This window comes from Perognathus longimembris, chromosome 13, assembly GCF_023159225.1.
Source record: "Perognathus longimembris pacificus isolate PPM17 chromosome 13, ASM2315922v1, whole genome shotgun sequence".
In the NCBI taxonomy this organism is placed as follows: domain Eukaryota; kingdom Metazoa; phylum Chordata; class Mammalia; order Rodentia; family Heteromyidae; genus Perognathus; species Perognathus longimembris.
The window spans coordinates 51,903,978-51,922,708 of record NC_063173.1 but is presented as its reverse complement, the minus strand read 5'-3'; the positions used below and the strand labels follow the sequence as shown (position 1 = coordinate 51,922,708).

Genomic DNA, 18,731 nt, shown 5'->3' with positions numbered 1-18,731 from the left:
CTTAACTTTGCATAGAAGGTGAGAATGAGAAGTCCTAAAGTGTATAAACAGTGTCTCTTCCTTTCCTGGGATTGGGAGGTGGAATTGAAGATCAAGTTTTGAAATTAAAAATTGGGATGCAAATGCTAGGAGGGGATGTTACTGTTCATAATTTTCTTTGTCACCTCTTTCCCGCCCACCTTTCCTTGCCGCAGGTGGTTTTCTCGTCTACGTGTCATTAAGGCCTATACTCATCTTGTTCAGAATTCACCAGCTCTGCCTGGATAAAGACCAACATAATTCACCCTGGCTTGATTTTGGGGTACATTCCCATTTTCTCATTCTGTTGACACGTTCATCAGTGATAGTCATTTCAACATGTGTCCAATGGTTTCTGGGAACACAAGATCTAAAAAACTGTGGTGTATCCATTTGAACCAGTGAGAAAGCACTGGATGTTAAAAGGTGCCAGCAAGGGTGGGGCTGATGGAAAATTTTGTACACACTGGCACCAAATCCACTGTCAATGACCCGAGGGGCAGGCGAGTTTCACCTTTCTCAGGCTCCTTCAAACAGCAAATGGAATTGCGCCAGTTTTCTTACCTGAGTCTTACAATGACAAGAAAATAACTCTGTGTTTACTCTGTGGTATTTCTAAGTGAATTCCGAAACACCCGCCAGGGATATTAGCATAGGTGGATAGATGCTGGCATTGCATGCTACTGGAATCTTATGATTCAATACAACTTCTCACATCAAATGGCAATTTATTACTCCTCCTGACCATTTTGAGGGGCAGTCATGTCTTTAATACTGAAAATCCAACTCTCTGATTTTTTTTACTTTATTTATAGAGTAAGAAAAATATACTCTGCTAGATGGAAGGTAAGAAGGGGGTGATTCTTTGCAAATCAGTGAGATTGTCTGAGATTTGAGGTCTACTTTCCTATCTTAATAATAACATGATGATATTTTCCTTAATGAGTCTGGGTTACTGTTTTATGAGAAGATTTTCCCTAATATTAGCAACAACTAGCAATGGCTGAGCATTTTCAGGTACTATTATCTGGCATAGGGAAGCTTTATATAATCCTTAATCTAGCCCTCCATATTGAAGCCATCATCTACTCAGATTTTACCATGGCAGAACGTGAACTTCATATACCTTTAGTATCTTGTCCAAAGTGGTCCTAGTTAATCAATATCCGAGTTTGCATGGAAGGCAGCTCTGACATTGGGTCAGTAGTATTTCATCCTGGCTTCAGTTTAGAATCACTGGGGCGGGGTGGGGGAGGCTCTCAAAATTGGGCTGATAGACCTTCCCACAAATGGATTTTACTAGAACATCTGAAAACGTGCAGATGGTGTTTGGAGGGTGGGAGGGGAAACAATACCAGAGTTTGAACTCAGTGCTTTGAGTTTGCTAGACTGCCAATCTGCCCCTTAAGCCATACCTCCCATCTTTGTATACTTTGATTTTTTTTAAGTTACAATTTTCAGATAAGGTCTTCCATGTTTGAGTGGATAGAGCCCATACAACGATTCTGCCACCCTGGCTTCCCACAGTGTGGAGATTACAGGCATGTACCATCAGGCTCAGCTTATTCATTCAACTGTTCCCATATTTTTTTGGCTTTTGCTCAGGGTGGCCTCAAAGCAGTCCTCAAACCTCCTGAGTACTGGGAATTACACATATGAGCCAGCTGTGCCTGGATAAACATTTTAAAACATAATTCTCCAACTGATAAACAGAATTGAGAAACACTGCCTAGAAGTCTGTACAATGTAACTCTCTGCTATCAATTTTGGGTACTTACCAATGCGTTGACATCGGTTTAAATAGTTAAGCCCTTTGAAGATCCATCTCAACTGTGAAGTAGGGGTGCTAGAACCCCCACCTTGTGAGAATTGCAGGAGATGATAGCTGAAGGTGAAAGTTTTCATCTAATGTGATCTCCCACCTGCCCTCCCCTTTCATTTGCTGTCCAGGGCTATTGCTCTCTCCCATCTGTGGCTCTAATATTCTCCTTGACGCCTTAGTAGCTGGCTGCTTCTAAGGGGCTGCCAGCTGGTAAACTGGAAAATAGGTTTAAAAAAATACCAAGGGATCACTATGTGAAAGTAGAACACATAGGCTCTGAGTTAGTGCCCCCTGAATTTTTCCTTACAAGGGTTGAAGGATTTAGTTTAGTGGGGGAAATGGGAGACATTAGTGCCTACAAATCCTGGAAAGCTGGAGCAGAGCAGAGATCTTGACTCACTGCTAATATTGTAGACGGGAACACTTAAGAACAGAGACAGGCATGCTATCACATTGATGAAGGTGTATGCGTTAACAAATTGACAGGCAGAATTGAAACTTCATTGTATAAGTACTTAAAGAAGAGGAGGAAGAGGAAGAGGAGGAAGAGGAGCAGGAGGAAGAGAAGGAGGAGGAAGAAGAGGAGGAGGAGGAGGAGGAGGAGGAGGAGGAGGAGGAGGAGGAGGAGGAGGAGGAGGAGGAGGAGGAGGAGGAGGAAGAAGATATTGTGAGTAATTTCAGAGCCAAGGCTAAAAGTCATGCTGAACAGTGATGCACTGTCGTCTCATTCCAGTTGTTTCTTCAATCATTCATTCAACGAATGCTTATTTGAAGGCCGACTGTGTGCCCTGCAAGCTGTTAGGTGCTGCATAGAGGAGCTGCTCTATGGAGCTTATACTAGGGAGGTGAGGCCAGCTGTCATCCTCTTGATTTGTCCATAGGTTTGGGTTTTGCAACCAACCAGGCTTTCACTAACCACTCTTTCCCTTTCTCTTCACTTTTACCTGGTCTCCTTCATCTTTTCCTTTTGTTTCTTAGTGATACTTTTCCAGAATCAGTTAGACCTGCTAGATTCCCTCTGGTTTCCAGCAAAAAAAATCATGTTTCTTCTAACATAACTATATTTAATATATAATATGTGTATATAAATATATATAATATATAAATATTGTGTGTGTGTGTGTGTGTGTGTGTGTGTGTGTGTGTGTGTGTGCTGGTTCTGTAGCTTGAGATCAGGGCCTGGGTATTGTCCCTGAGCATTTTTGCCCAAAGCCAGCAACCTACCACTTGAACCAAATCTCTACTTCTGGATTTATTGGGGGAAGGATAATTTGTTGGAGATAAGATTCTCATGGACTTTATTCCCTTGGGTGGATTTGAACTGCAATATTCAGATCTCAGCCTCCTGAGTAGCTAGGATTACAGGCATGAGCCACCGGCACCCATCTAAGTGAATATTTTTATTCATGCATTTACAGTATCTCTCTCTCTTCCTCTGTCTCAATAGATAGATAGGTATAACTGATGTATGGGGCTGTTGTAAACATTATATAATATATGATAACTACATATATATGTGATATATGATAGATAATCTTTTATTTTACATGCCATTACTGGGGCTTAAACTCACGGCTTTTAGTCTCACCAGGATTTTTTGCTCTCCCACTTGAACGACATCTCCACTTCTATATTTTTGACGGTTAATTGGAGATAGCAATATCATAGATGTTTCTTCCTGGGCTGGCTTCAAGTCTCAGTCTTTAGATCTCAATTCCTCAACTAGGATTACAGATGTGAGCCACTAACAGCCAGCAGGATTTTTAATTTAAAGGCACAAGTGTCCTTCAGTGAGATTTATTTTTTTAGGACAATGAGAGGCCATAGATTGTGCCACATAATCTGTTATCAGATTAATGAATATATGTGTTTCTTAAATAAAAACAAAGTTTCCTAATGAAAAATTAAAATTGTAATTTATCACCTACGTATGATGTTATGTTACATATTAGTATGCATAAGCTATATAATTATAACACTTATATTTGGGGGAGGTGATAACCTTTTTTTTGCTGGTATGCATACATAATTAGGCATGGAAACCCTGTTTTTGGGAATGGCAATGATGAATCCCCATCTCCCCCTCTGATATCCTGTACCTTGAGGTGACACATCACGATTTTGTGCATCAGATGGTTCCACTTGGACTTCTTAAATAGGGAAAGATGTCCTATGTCATGCTGCAAAAATGAACTCTGAGCCTGTGAGAGAAAAAAACGAGGTGAGAGAAATCGGGAATCAAATGTTGGTGAGTTAATGCATGAAAGATCAAGAGGAATGTTATGGGACCAAGGACAAGAGTTTAGTAACTGAAATTTTGGGGGGAGGAGGGGCCAAAGCAAGATGAAGAGCAAATAGCAGCTGTCACGTATTAAACCTTTAGTAGGTGTCTGATATGCTAGGTAGTTTATATATTATATGTTATATATTAGTTTATGTATTAGCTTACTTTTTAAGCTATTTTTAAAATATTCAATGTTGTTCTTAGTCTATGGATGATAGAATTGGGGCTTAGTGAAGCTTAGTGACATGTGGATAAATGTTTAACCTTGATGATAGCCTGTCAAGATGTGTCAAGCAGTTGCTGACACCAATCTATAAAGGGAAGAAATGTCTCCATGCTTCTCACCCAGGCTACTGCGTAGAATTAGAATGCTAGCTTACCTGAGACACTGTGAGGAGGAAGGAAATGAATATTGTGACAGTCCAGCCACTACCAAAGTGACAGAGGGTTAGCCATGCTAGGACTTCCAAAGCCAGGATCTGGGCAAAGTGGAGGAAGAAGAAGGCCAGGTTGCCATTGAACATGTTCATATTTTCCAGTGTCCTACGCAGTTTTTGGAAATCTTCCACCAACTGTGGCTGTAAAATACATGTTAAAGGGAAGAAGAATTAGTTTTCCTACCCCCACAGGGAAAAGAGAATATAAAGAAGTAACAATGCCTTCTTATTAATTACTAATGGTGAACTTGGTTGTGGGTATGAATCTATATTTTGAGAATATTCCCATAGTTATTTAGTGAACTTTACAAGATGCCTTTCTTCTTTTTAGCCCTTGAATGTGTCCAAGGAACTCTTTTATGGAAAGAGGTGAACACACAATAACCTAATTTTACTTACATGAGCTCTAAGGATGAACTTTATGAGAACTGCTTTTCATCAGATTTTCAGGAACAGGTTAAGGTTTCCATTGTCATATATGCTATTGTATGAGTGTGTAATTCGTGATTATGTATGATACATATTGTTTTGCAAGATTATACTTGCCATATCACCCTGGGAAAATGTGCAAGAGTTTGAAAGAGATACCACCTGGTTTGATGCTATAATGGATTTATAACCAAAACAGTTGAGAAAGTGACTGGAATTTGAAAAAAAAATCAAGTTTGTGCAGATGGAAGAAAGGAGAGAAATTTCAAATAAAAACAACAAACAACTATGAAAATAAATCTAGATGCCAAAAATCTCATTTGAAAATACAGTGATGTCACCTTAATTTTTTATTTTTCTTTACTAGGGACAGAACTCAAGGCCTCATGCAATTGGTAGGAAAATACTCTACTATTTGAGCTATTCCTGTAGTCCTTTTGGGTTTTAATTTTTCAGAAAGACTCTCCAATTAACTTTGCCCTGGCTGGGTCTAGAACTGGAATAATATTCTCTCTGTTTCACCATGTAGCTGGGATCACACGAAGGTGACATCATGCTTGGCTTGTTTTAGACATAGGATCCAATTAACTTGTTTTCTTTCTTTCTGGGCTGGCATTGAATATGATCCTCCTGTCTCTACTTCCTGAGAAATAACCATCTTCTGATAATGGTACAACTTTTAAAGGAACTATTACTGGCCCAGAATCTGTATGGGATCATCTTCCAGTACTCTACCAACCTTACAATTCTAGTGTCCATACATCTATAAATTGAATAACTAATATCAATCAGTCACCTCTCAGGTTGCCCCCAGGCTGATTACCTTTTCCAATCGATTGATTGGAGTAGGAGTCATCAAAGTCCAGAAGAGTGACTGGATTGAAATAATCATTAGTCGGGACCAATACGAGATCTCAACCTACAACTCCTGACACTCAGTGTCATAGTTTTCTATGTAGGAAGACCTGCATAGACTTCCTAAAGAAAATTTATGGCCGACTTTACTGCTCAGAGGTGAGCATTGTTTTACATAATGATTACCTTATAGCTCTCAGCCATTATTGAGATTTGTCTTTTCCTTATATGAAGTCTTTAGGAGGTATTGGCTAAGTTAGTACCATCTCTTCTCACCAATCTGGGGTCAGCTTCCCCATTTATAAGCCCAGCTACTCAGAAGGCTGAGATCTGAGGATCACAGTTGGAAGCTAGCACAGGCAGGAAGGTGCTTGAAATTCTTATCTACTTAGCCACCCAAAATTCAGAAGTGGAGGTATGACTCCAGTAGTAGAGCTCTAGTCTTGAGTGAAAAAGTTCAGAGGAGAGCACAAGACCTTGAGGTCAAGCGCCAGTACCACATCTACACACACATTAAAAAAAATCACAAATTTAAACTATTTACAATTAAGGATAGTCCCTGTAAGCTTTATATAAAACCATCTGAATAAATATTTAGTCTTGTAGAAACCCTATCCTTTAGATGACATTATCTTATAGGCTGAAAATATTAAGGAGAGAATGGCATGTATTCTTGAGAATACTGCAGAAGTTGGGGCCAGAGAGTAATTTAGAATTCCCGTTCTTTGTTACACCAGCTGTAGGATTTCTAGAAGGCCATTTATTCTCCACATGTGGCAGTTTCCCCACATACAAAATAGGCAAGAGTTGGGACATATTTAAAGCTTTCATTCAGCATTGCTTTATGGGCTTCTTAGTACATGTCTGGTCTTGTGCAGGCAGACACAAAGGAGATTGGGAAAAGGAAAATAAACACATCCCTTCTCATGAAATCCACTGTAGCAAGGAAGAGAAACACAGACAGCAAACACATAATTACAAGCAATAACTGAAATAAAAATATGCGTAAGTTTCCTTACACAAAGGAGCTTCTTAGAGACATAGAATTACTTTTGAAGAGTGCTAAACATTGTAACAAGGAATGTAGACATAGACAGCAAACACATAATTATAGGCAGTCACTGAAATAAGAAATATGTGTAAATTTCCTGACATAAAACAGGTGCTTAGAGACACAGAATGACTATTGAGTGTATAGTGCTAAGAATTACACTCTTAGTGAATTCCATTTAACAGTAATATAAGTGTTCTGAGGATCTAAAAAAATGACATTGCTTAGAGATATGCAGAATCTATTCAGATTATTCCTACCTTATCTTTCCCTGTCTTTCAGTTACTCCCCATCACCCCTCCTCTGAAAATACTATGTAGAATATTCCAGAAGTAAGCAATTCTTCAGTTTTAAATGGTGCATTGTTTGAGTCTCAGGATGGAACCTTCTTGCCATTCTCCTATTCACCCTCCCTCCTATTCAGCGCATGAATTATCCCTATGTCCATTATATGCATGTTTTACATATTGCCCTTCTAGTGATACGTTACCCAGGTAATCAAGATACCTGTCATGAAATGTAACTCTGGTTACTGTACTGTTTGGTGGTACTACACAGGCATGCCATTTCCTTTCTCACCCTCACCCCCCTCCAATAGTAATAGACCTTGAAATGTTCCCCTTCTCCATCATTCTTCCCTTTGTGTTCCTTTACTTACATTTTTGTTTCTCTCCAGGCTGGGTTCTCCTGGGGCAAGCTCTCCAATGAGCAGTGGCTTCAGGTACCGCTTCACGATGTCCTGGTCCAGGTGCATGGCTGTAAAAGCATCCTGGAAATCAGAGATACTTGTTGGAAGTTTTCAACAGAAAGCATGTTTGCTTATACACCATTCTACCTCTTCTTACTTGTCCTGTGCCCAACTTGGCGATCAGCACAAAACCCAGCACAGAGTGTTTGCTTCTAATTCTTCCATGTGGAAACTTTGACTTAATGAACAAAAACTACACTTGGGACCCTCATATAAAAAAATAATGCAAGAGACCCATCTAGCCTAAATGGTGTTTCTTGAGGCACAACCAAGATGGCCAGGGTCTCCTGGAGACTTAATAGAGCATCACTGCTTATTTTACTGAGCATCAGAGCACAGTTTCTTGATTTAGATGAATCTTGTCCTCATAAATTTTCACATGGCAGTGGTCTATACTGTCTGAGCCACAAGAAACTAAGACTGATGATGATAATTAAATCTCCTAAAATGGGCCTCCTTTACATGGTTGGTTAAGATGCAGGAGAATGAGACTTCCTGATTAGTTCTTTCCAGAGAAAGACAGATGAAATTTGATGACAGTGGCTAAAAGCAAAGACATGAGAAGTCATGAGAGCTCAGTCCTTGACATCTTGGTTGTCTCAAGTAGTACACTCTTTATTAAGTTATAGAAAGACTTTTACAATGTTATACAAAATGCTACCACTTCCTGTCAACATTATCTACCCTCTCCATAGTGCATGAAGGAGCAGTGGGGATCTTACGTCCTCTTTTGTGAGGAAGTAAGAGACTCTCTTTCCACAAGTATTTGCATGGCTTTTGGGGGGTGGGGGTGGGGAGGAAGACTCTGAAAGAGATAGAAGCTAGACTAAACCTTGGATGCAGTTTTCCAACACTTAAATTTTCAGGTTGCTACTTACTAACTCTGTAACCTTGGACAAGTCTGTTGACTTGTGTGTGATGTTCTGTATTCACATCCCTAAATGAAAGTGATTGTAGCTGTTCAATTGATAGGGTAATCATGAAGATCAAATGGATTAAGTTGGAATGTGGACTGGCATGTACTAAGCTTATGATAGATATTAACACTTGTGGTTGCTTAAAAATTCTAGAGATATAACTAAATATCTATCTAGCATTTAGTACAAGAATTCAGAAATGCTCTTCCTATCCTTTAATGCTAATGAAGAGTCAGTCCTGAAGATGTCAGTGAATACAATAAATCCAACATCTTCAAATGGTGCAGCCACTTTAAATAAATTCAAGAAATATATATATATGTATATATATGCCTACTTGTAATAAGGGCTTATACAATGGTTACAGTAATGAAAAGGATGCAATATCAACTCTTAGGATTCTTTTCACCTAAGGATCTGTAGATGTAAAGATGTAACTAGGACTTAAAAAAAAAGAACTTCAGGCTTTGTCTTCTAGAACCACTTCAGGCTCTACTGTTCAGTCTGTATACTTCTTACATTCTCCTTGGGAAACGATGTGTTATAGTATCTCAAAGATGTTAAAAAAAATTCCGCATTCTATGGGGCTACAATTTAGTTCTGACCAGGAAAAGAATGAGTCAGTGATCAAGAGAATGATGAATGTCTCTCCAGATGATACATCCTGACAAAACTTACACCTGCTTTGCTGTTTCAGAGAAGGATAGAATGATGGGATATTGAAAGATCAATGTCAAGGCAAAAACAAATGTAATCTATTGCAATTACAGTTTACAATGTGCTGATGATACTACTCTTAGTTCATTGTTTCTCCTGATCCCCAGGAAGTTCCACACTGTGATGACAAATACCAGTGAGGTATAGAGTTTTCCAGAATAGTAAGTATTAATCTGCTTTGTGGAGCATCAACAGGGCAATACAATGAAGAAGTTTTAGAAAATTCAACAATTTTCTAATAGAACCCAGATAATAAGTTGTGAAATCTGCTGAAGAAAGCCTGCAAGAACAGGTTCAGTTACTTACATTCTTGGGCAAGTGTATTCCTGCTGAAGGAAGGAGGGTGAGTAAAATGAAGGAGAAAGGGAGAGAGCTAGCATTAACCCATGCGTCCTGTGTGAAAGATGTTCTGTGGGCCAACTTATAGCTCTAACTTCTGTTACATAGGAAGAGATACCAAGTTTTGCTCTCCTATTCTCCCATCAATAGCAGAACCAGGATTGAAACTCAGAACCATGTGGGCCAAAAACAATGGAGTCATAAGCATCTACTCCATTCTTGATATTATAATTGTTTTTCTAAGATCAATGAAAGATCATTTTCAAAGGATGCTAAAAATCAGTTTGCATCTACTGGAAAGAGAGTAATGTTGTTTCTCCATCTTAGGTTTACTATTCTTTGGTAGCATCAGTTAATTGTGCCAAGGGTTTTGGTATGTCTATATAGACATTTGCCTATGTCTTCCACTCTCCTTCAGCCTGACTTTCTTCTGTATCTTTTACATGTAATAACTAGTCTGTATCTCTTCATGTATTCACTTCACTTGATTCCTTCTTCCACATGTCTAAGCTCCTCTTTGCCCTTTAAAACCTACATTCCAATTTTCCTCCTCTACCTAAAGTTATTCATAATTGCTTATGACACTTTGTTCCTAGAGCTTGTTGTAGTAGGTTACAATGAAAGCGTATACTGGCTACTTTATGATTTGTGAGTTTTCTGAAGACCAGAACTACTAATTGTTACAGACAGATCAATGTGTGGCTAATACCGACTACAGTGCCCATTATATATTATGTGATGAACACATGTCTGACGAATAAAAGTTGCACGGATACATGGAGAGAGCACTTCTTTATGTACAGAATTGCATTATTGAAGCATTGCATTTCATGGATGCCAGTGTTAAATGCCTATGTGCTTTTTGACTGCCCCCACATCTCTATTTTATGACATTTTACTACTCTCACTTCTCTCCTTTTTCACTTGCTAGCCTCCTAATTCTCTTCTCCATCACCATCTCCCCTTCTGAACTTAATCACAAGTTTATATTGCCATTCAGCTAGAAACGGATCAATCAATACAAGAAAGATGTGATTCTTATGCTTCTTTCACAAACACTTTGGAAATGCTGCATTTTTTGCTATTATTAACAGGGAAATGATATGCTTTACTATAATAGCAATATAATCCCTAGTGAAAGAAAAACACATGTAAGTCAGGAGGCCTGAGGCCAAACACTGCTTTTATAATTTAAGCACTATTACACAAGCTGTTCCTTGCAGGGAGATGCCCAGCCAAGAGGGCAAGTGTGACCTGAAATCCTCCAGATATTCCAATTGTCAGACCTTGTGCCTAGGGAGCTAAAACCACAAAATATATGCCCTTTGCCATCCAGACTAAGCTGCTTGGAGGGCAATGATGGACTAGGCACTTTTGCAATTCCCAAAGCCTCAGCCTTGTTTTCTCAATGTAGTTAATGTTACCAAATCCATCACATGGATTTACTAATTCCTTCATTCATTTATTCACTCATTCTCAAACCTATCCATGACCTAGCCTAGTGGCTAAAATCACAGGCTTTGGAATTCGACACACCACCAAGTAATTGCACACGATTACCAGTATGATTACTTAATTCCACTGATAGTAGTTGCAATTTCCACACAGAAGTGTATGAAGAAACAAACATACATTAAAAAGTACTAACAGAGAGAATGTATGACATGAATAATAACTAAAATATAGGTTTTTCCTTATTTACTTAAAAAGGCATATAAACTGAGACTGTGGCTCAAGTGGTAAAGCACCTGCCTATCGAACAGGAGGTTCTGAGTTCATACCCTAGTACTGCTAACAAAAGTTCACAAGAATATTTTATATGCAGCCAAAGATGAGGTTTCTATTCCCACACCATTGGGTAATTCCTTTTTGGCTTTCCTTCCAGATCTTTTGTGCTCCAAGGGTAATGGCTAGAGTAAGGCTCTTAATATTTCAGAGGAAGAGTTTGCTATTACTCACTACATGAATCATAGTGCACTCCACCTCTGTTTCCTTTGCTTCTTCTGTCCCAGCCTTGCATTTGTTGGGACTGGTCATGCAATGAACAAGCCACATGCAGTGAATTCTCTTTTGGAGTTAAACACTATGCTACATTTTTCTACACAGGAATCTTCAAGATAGTTGAAGATGCTAAGCTTGCATCATTCCTTCCTTGTCTTATCTATCTGGTACTCCCAGGGCACGAGAATATTTTTCTGTGACTTTTATGGGGGATGTTGTCGAGAGAGGAGAAGCAGGCTGCCCTGCGCACAAGATCATAAATTTCCTGTCTTTGTGCCAAACGTATCTGTGAATGCAAGCTAGCATTTATTTTTTGGTGGAGCCTATAACAATGTTGCCTTATATAAAATTTATATATAGCTATTTATTCACATGGGTGTCCTGTTATTAAAGTACTTTGTGATCATCATTTTAAAGATTGCAGCACTGTCAATTATGTTGTCATTATGTGACAATCTTTATAATTGATTCTCCCTGTTGCACTTAGAAGCTGTATCTGGCTTTTCCTGGGTGAGCTCACACTAGTGAAACGACCTAGGCCAAAACTCTAGTAATTAGTATTGTAACATTAGCTTAAAATTGTATCATTTGAAAGAGAGCACTGAAATCATTTATATGTTAACAGCAGATTATGTGCAAAGTTAATGTTTATTTTCTTAGAGAAAGTAGAGTTCTCTAGAGAACATTCAAGTCCATCTCAGGAAGAAAGAAGTATTAACAAAAATCACAAAGTCGCCGTCACTTATTGAGTATTTAATCTATGCCAAGCACCATAAACAGCACTTCATTTCAGCTCCACAGATGTTTACAATGACACTAGGGTTAAGGTGTTGTTTTTCCCTTTAGAGGTAAAGAGATTCCAAAAGCTTGAACAGTTTTCTATGGACCAGCCTAGTAAGTGTGAAGGCTGGATTGTACTACTAAGTGCAGCGTCCAGAGGTCCTACTAGACCTGTTTTATTCCAAAACTTGTGCCTTTAAGCATCAGACCCTACTGGATGCAGCAAGCATTTTAGAACATATGAAGGGAAGGGTTAATAACCCCATGGGACAGCTAGAGCAGGTAGGAAGGGATCGTTATCCTCTTTCTATGAGGCCTAGAGAAGAGTTCCTGTGTGAGTAGAAGGAACTGGGCAGCTGCAGACATAGGTACGGGGCTGGCATATACAGACTTGCACTCAGTGCCCTTAAGTTAGAGGGAGAATGTTCACTTTCAGGTGCTCTGACTGATGTTCCACCCTTCTTAGCTAGGATACACAACGCATTTCCCATCATATACCATTCTGTTCCAATTAGAGAGTGTACAATATAATCAGAGTATCTAAGTGGGTGATAAATTAGCATAAATTAACAATCACATTTTTTAGGGAGCTGTGGCTTCTAGCGGTATGAACATTCATGGCTACCATGCAACAAACTTATTTAATGTCTGGTGTCCTATCAGATAGTAATGAAGTATACATGCTACTCACTATAATCCATGGTAATTCCATTCCTCCCTAGCAGATCATGAAGTTGATTCTCCGAGTATTTCAGTGACTTTCCTAGGTGTGAGAAACTTGTTCTGAGGCTCAAGTTTCTAGCCCTCTGAGTAACCAGAGGCTCCTTCTGGAAGTTCCTAGTAATCTGGAACCAACTTTCCTTGGGAAAAAAAAATCTTTCCTCTGAACAGCTTTAGATTTATTTTCCTACAATCTGTGATACATAGTTGACCATGCATGCGATTTTCTTCCTTGACACGTATGTATTTTAGGGTGGCATGACTTTTTGTTCCTAAGGATTTGCTGGTATTACACTAATCATTTTCCTCATTGTTTAGAGGAGGAAGTAGAAGCATAATGATACCTTGGCTTCTGAGAGATAATGATCATTGGCAAATTATAGATTTGTTGTCTGGCTACTGGAGGCTTATTTCCTTCTGGCTTATTTCCTTCTCATTATTATTTTATCTAGGTTTTTATTGGTACAGGGATTTGAATTCAGAGACGACGTGTTCTTGCTATGCAAGCACTCCATAATTTGATCTATGTTTGTAGATGTTTTGTTTCTTTCTTGCTTTTGTGAGTTAGGTTAATTTTTCAGATATGGTCTCGCACTCCCTCCCCCCCCCCCCAGACTAACATTGGAATGCAGTTTTTCTACCTACACTTTCTGTATAGCTGACATTCATGCTTATAATGTCAGAGATTTTCAACATGGTTGTAAGCTCATGTCTTTCTTTGCTAGCACATCTTTGAGCTAAATTTGTGATGTGTTAATCTGTGATGTCCTTAAATTGTAGGAATGAGGGGACAGGAGAAAAAAAGATCAGCGTTTCTCTTTCAAATCATTTTTATAATTGTTAATTGCCTGTTATTTATACAGATATGTTCCTCCTCTTTGCTCTACCTCTGATCTCTGGATTTCTAGACATGTATCATTCCAACATCCAGGATACTTTCATACCTTGCTACAAGCTCCTTTTCCCAAGAAAAGGTTAACTTTATTTTAAAAATTATTATTCTGACAGAAGAACAGGGGATGTAGCAAGGTGCGTCCAGATGAGAGAATGCAGATGGCAAAGTGGTGGGTCAGGGGAGATCACTCTGAAAAACTAACATTTGTGGAAACAGATGCTGATGGCATTGAAGATTCAGTATTCTGTGCTTTATAAATCTAACAGTTATTTGTAAATCTACCATTTATTTATAAATTTTCTTACTAGAACACCCTCCTTTTAGACAGTTGCTTAGTCAAGTGATATTGTCAGTCCTTTTCCTGGAAGCCTAGCTGGAAAAGTTGTGTGTGTGTGTGTGTGTGTGTGTGTGTGTGTGTGTGTGTGTGTGTGTAATCAACAGGTACAACAATAGCAGCAGAAAGCCTAGGTTTCGATTTTTTCCCTGTCATACTAACATTCTAGCCTTGAGCTTATTGTTTTGTTTCTTTAGACCTCTATTTCTTTATCTATACAATGTGTGGAAAATGAAAATTTTCCATGCATTGGAAATACATAGCCTTTTGAAGTACTATAAGCAGGAATTTCCTGAGTAAACTCATGTATGACAACAAACAAGGAGAGAGGGCTGACGAATAGGATTGCATCAAGCTAAAAAGATTCTACACAGCAAAGGATGTATTTACACTAAACTAAAAAGACACCGTACAGAGCAGGAGCTTTTTTCCAGCTACACATCTGATGAAGATCTAATAATTAGAATATACGAGGGCTTTAAAGAAAATCCCAAGGAATCAGTAAGCCAATCAATAAATGGCAAAGGAGCTAACAGATACTTATCAGATGAAATTCAAATGATCAATAAATACCCCCCAAATGCTCTACATTCCCGGCCATATGCAAATTAAAATAATATTGAGATTTCATCTCACTCCAGTCAGAATGTCAATCATCAAAAGCACCAACAACAAATGCTAGCAAAGGTATGAGGGACCTTGTGTGTTATTTGTTGGAATGTCAAGTTATTGTAAACACTAAGGAAGTCAGCGTGGAAGTTTGTCAAAAACTTAAACATAGAACTATGCTATGAATCAGTGATCCTTGGGCATTTATCTAAAAGAATATAATAAAGGCATAAGACATAATAAAGGCACTTGTATATGTTCATAACCACACTATTGAAATATTCACTGTAGTAATGTTATGGAAATGGTCCATAACTAGCAAGTGGATCAACAAAATATAATCTACATACTCACACAAGCACACATATATACATGTCTATATATAAACATATGAAAATATAAATGTACAAATATGCAAATATATGTATGTAAATATGTGTAAATGTAAATATGTAAACACACACACGTACATATGTATGTACAAATGCGCACAAAGGAATTTTATTCATCCATTTGGAAGAATGAAATTATGTAAAGACACAATTTTCAGAGAAACAGTTGGTTTTGGAAAAAATCATATTGAGTGGAGTAAGTCAGGCTAAGCTCAGAAAGATAAAGGGTAAATGTTTTCTCTGGTATACCTATGTTTATTTTGCTGAATTTTGATTTTGCCTTTCTAAGGGATTACACTATTTTTGTTTTCACCCAAATCTACCACATTTCAGTTAATACATTCATATACACTTGCACACCACCCAATGTGTTTACTTATGTATTTATAAATGAATTCTAGCTTCCACATATGAAAGAAAACATGCAAATGTTGTTTCTCTGGGCCTGGCTTATTTCAATTAACACAATTGCCCGCCCCTCCCCCCATCCTCTTATTTCTTTGCAAATGATGCAGTATCATGTTTTTCTATTGGATGAGCAAAATCCCACTCTGTATATATAATATTTTCTTGATCAATTCAGACTCAAGTTTGTCACCAGCATATTCATAGATATGTACATATGTGTTTAGACATATATGCATATATATATATGCATTTATATTCTTAGCACACAAAAAAGAATAAAATTTGTCATTATCAATTGCTGGATTTGTGACACATTGGTCACCACTTTGAGTATCAGCTTTCTCATCTGTCATATGGAAATGATCTTCAGCTTCTTTAGGGGAGGTTTAAGCAAGGTATCACATTTGAATATGTCCAGAGAAGTGGGTTGCATCATTTCTGGCTTACCAAATGAGTTACCAGGTGCAGAAGAGTTCTGCAGACTCTCAAATTCCAGGTAATCATTTTTTAAAAACATCATTATTAACAAGAGTCATGCCCCCTGGATAGGGATTACAATTACAAGAGTCAGAAATTTCTACATGAGTATTCCCTTTCCAAGATTTTCTTCATCTATGTGTGACTTTCTTCTCATTAGACAGTGTGACTGCATTTCCATTCAAATCAAAACCAACACCAAGAACAGAACCAAACCCAGAATGCACCAGCCGTATCCACTCTCAACATCTGAATATGCTCCAAACTGGGTGTGCATGTTAACTAGACTTGTTTAGATAGGAATCCTGAAAAATTGGTTTGGGAGGGAGGAGATGAGTGATGGTGAAGCTGAGCACGTACCCGAATGCTTTTGGGAAGAGAGCCAAGAACTAAGCCATGTAGAAGCTGGCAGAGACAGAAAAGGGGAGGGTGTGGGGAGAGAGAGAGAGAGAGAAAGAGAGAGAGAGAGGGAGGGAGGGAGGGAGGGAGGGAGGGAGGGTGGGAGGAAGGGAGGGTGGGAGGAAGGGAGGGAGGGGACAAGAGAGAAAGAGGCTGAGAGAAAGCCTGGAGGTCCTTACCGTGGCATCTTCCCCAGCATAGTGGTTGAGGACTTTGTGCCCGCCTGGATGCCTCTCTGCCCACTTAGTAACATTGTAGACCTTGCGGTTGATCACCAGCCATTGGTCGGCCTCCTGATTGTGTTTCTGGATCTCCTGCCAGGTGTAAGTGTTGAGACTCCTGCTGTGCCCATTGCTGTTGCCATTTGTCTCTGGCTTTATGTAGCTCTCAGCTTTCCCATTTGCTCTTGGTTTCCCATTTGCCTGATGCATCTCAGCTAGGTATGGCTGACTCATTCCTACAAAGCTCCCATTGTCCTCATGTTTTTCTTCAAGCTTCATGGTCACAGGATCCCAGGGATGATCTAGATTGACTCCTGAGATTTCTATTGCTCTAACTGGCCCATAAAATGACTGCTTGTCTGCCCCTTCATACCACACTGAAGTACAATGCCTGAGCAGAAAAAAAACTCTTTAGTCCAGGTGATTCGTCACAAACCTGATAGTGAAACAAATTTCCCACCGGTCCCTATTCTGGTCTGTCACTAACCTCTCCTGCTCTGAGGAAGGCAGTGCATTGTTTTCAATCTTCAGGTCTCTCCAGGCTGGCTGGTCTCCTGGCAGCATCCTCCTTCATCATTAAATGTCCCTCAGTGAAGAGTCTGGACCAATCACAGACCAGCTGAATGGTAAGCTCTGCCCCCAGGAGGAGGCGGCTCTGCACTGTGCTCATCAAGGTTGGGTTGGGTCAGTTTGTTCCCTGAAGTGCTTATGAAGAGACATTGAATGTGGCAAGTTCAACTTCTGAGAGAAAACTTTCAAAATCTCCAGGATGACACAGGATGCTTGGTGGACTTGGGAAATATTCTTCTGACAGCAAGTCTAGGGATTTCAAAAGTGTTTTTTTGTTTTTGTTTTTGTTTTATATTTTTACTGTCAAGATGATGTACAGAGGGGTTACAATTACATACTTAAGGTAGTGAATACACATACATTTCTTGTCATTCTTGTTATCCCTTTCCTCATTTTTCTCCTTCCTTCTCTCCCCCAACCCCCCTTGCCTTCTTCAGTTTTTAGAAAAATCTTCCCCTTGATGAACATTGTCAATCTAGTCTACAATGCTTATTACTTCTATGATTATTAAAGATAGAACAATTCCTTCCAGATCGGGTGATAGATACATATGCATTTCTTTTATAAAAGCGTCATTGTATTTTAAGAGAATCAACACAAGCCATCCCTTTTCACTGTCAACATATATAATGGTAATAGCAACTGACATGTGCTAGATAGAACTCATGATGGTTTACTAAGTCTTTGTCACATGCTTTATCTCTTCTAATCCTCCCATCAGTCTTCCAGTATTCCATTTTCCAGGTGAGAAAACACAGCTGAATGCCTCAGGTAAGATTCCAGCTTCTCAATCTGTGAGTGAGAAGTAAAGCGACAAGGGAACCCATATGTTCTCATTCCATATTCTAAGCTCTTGACTTTGTTTCCCCACATCTAGAGAGTAGACATTATAACATGGCTTTATGGTTTAGAAACAAAGTAGAAGCAGAGATTTTATAAGTGGTAAGTGAGGAAGACAATGGGAATTCTAACTTTGAAAAAATACAAACGTTTTTATGATTGGGATCTATGTGATGAACTACGTCTTTAAAATTAAATCTAAACTCTCTGTAGGAAGTGATTTAGCCCACTATTACTTATAAAATATGTATTTTTACCAAATTCCCTTCCACAACAAAAATTGCCTAACTGTTCAGTTATGAGGAAGAAGGCTCCCTGGATGGTGAGTACATTTAATATTGTGTAGATATTTTCAAAGAAGATTTTGGTAGAATGTTGCATGGCAGGGGATATGTTATTCAGTGGATTGTATTAAATCAATGGCATCTGATGAGAAGAAAGTAGGTCAAAATGTTAGCAATGGCTGAA

The 18,731-nt window shown here is 38.8% G+C and overlaps 1 protein-coding gene across 1 annotated transcript in view; it reads right to left on the bottom strand.

Moving 5' to 3' along the window:
- LOC125362121 (fatty acid desaturase 2-like protein FADS2B) overlaps positions 1-17,132 on the bottom strand; it is a 36,004-nt gene extending 18,872 nt beyond the window's left edge. The window contains exons 1-4 of the mRNA XM_048360785.1: positions 16,812-17,132; positions 7,555-7,665; positions 4,505-4,702; positions 3,940-4,041 (exon numbers count right to left, since the gene is read on the bottom strand). Coding sequence (XP_048216742.1) covers positions 3,940-4,041; positions 4,505-4,702; positions 7,555-7,665; positions 16,812-17,132 — 732 coding nt within the window. The remainder of the gene's footprint in view (positions 1-3,939; positions 4,042-4,504; positions 4,703-7,554; positions 7,666-16,811) is intronic.
- Between the last annotated feature and the right edge of the window lie 1,599 nt (positions 17,133-18,731).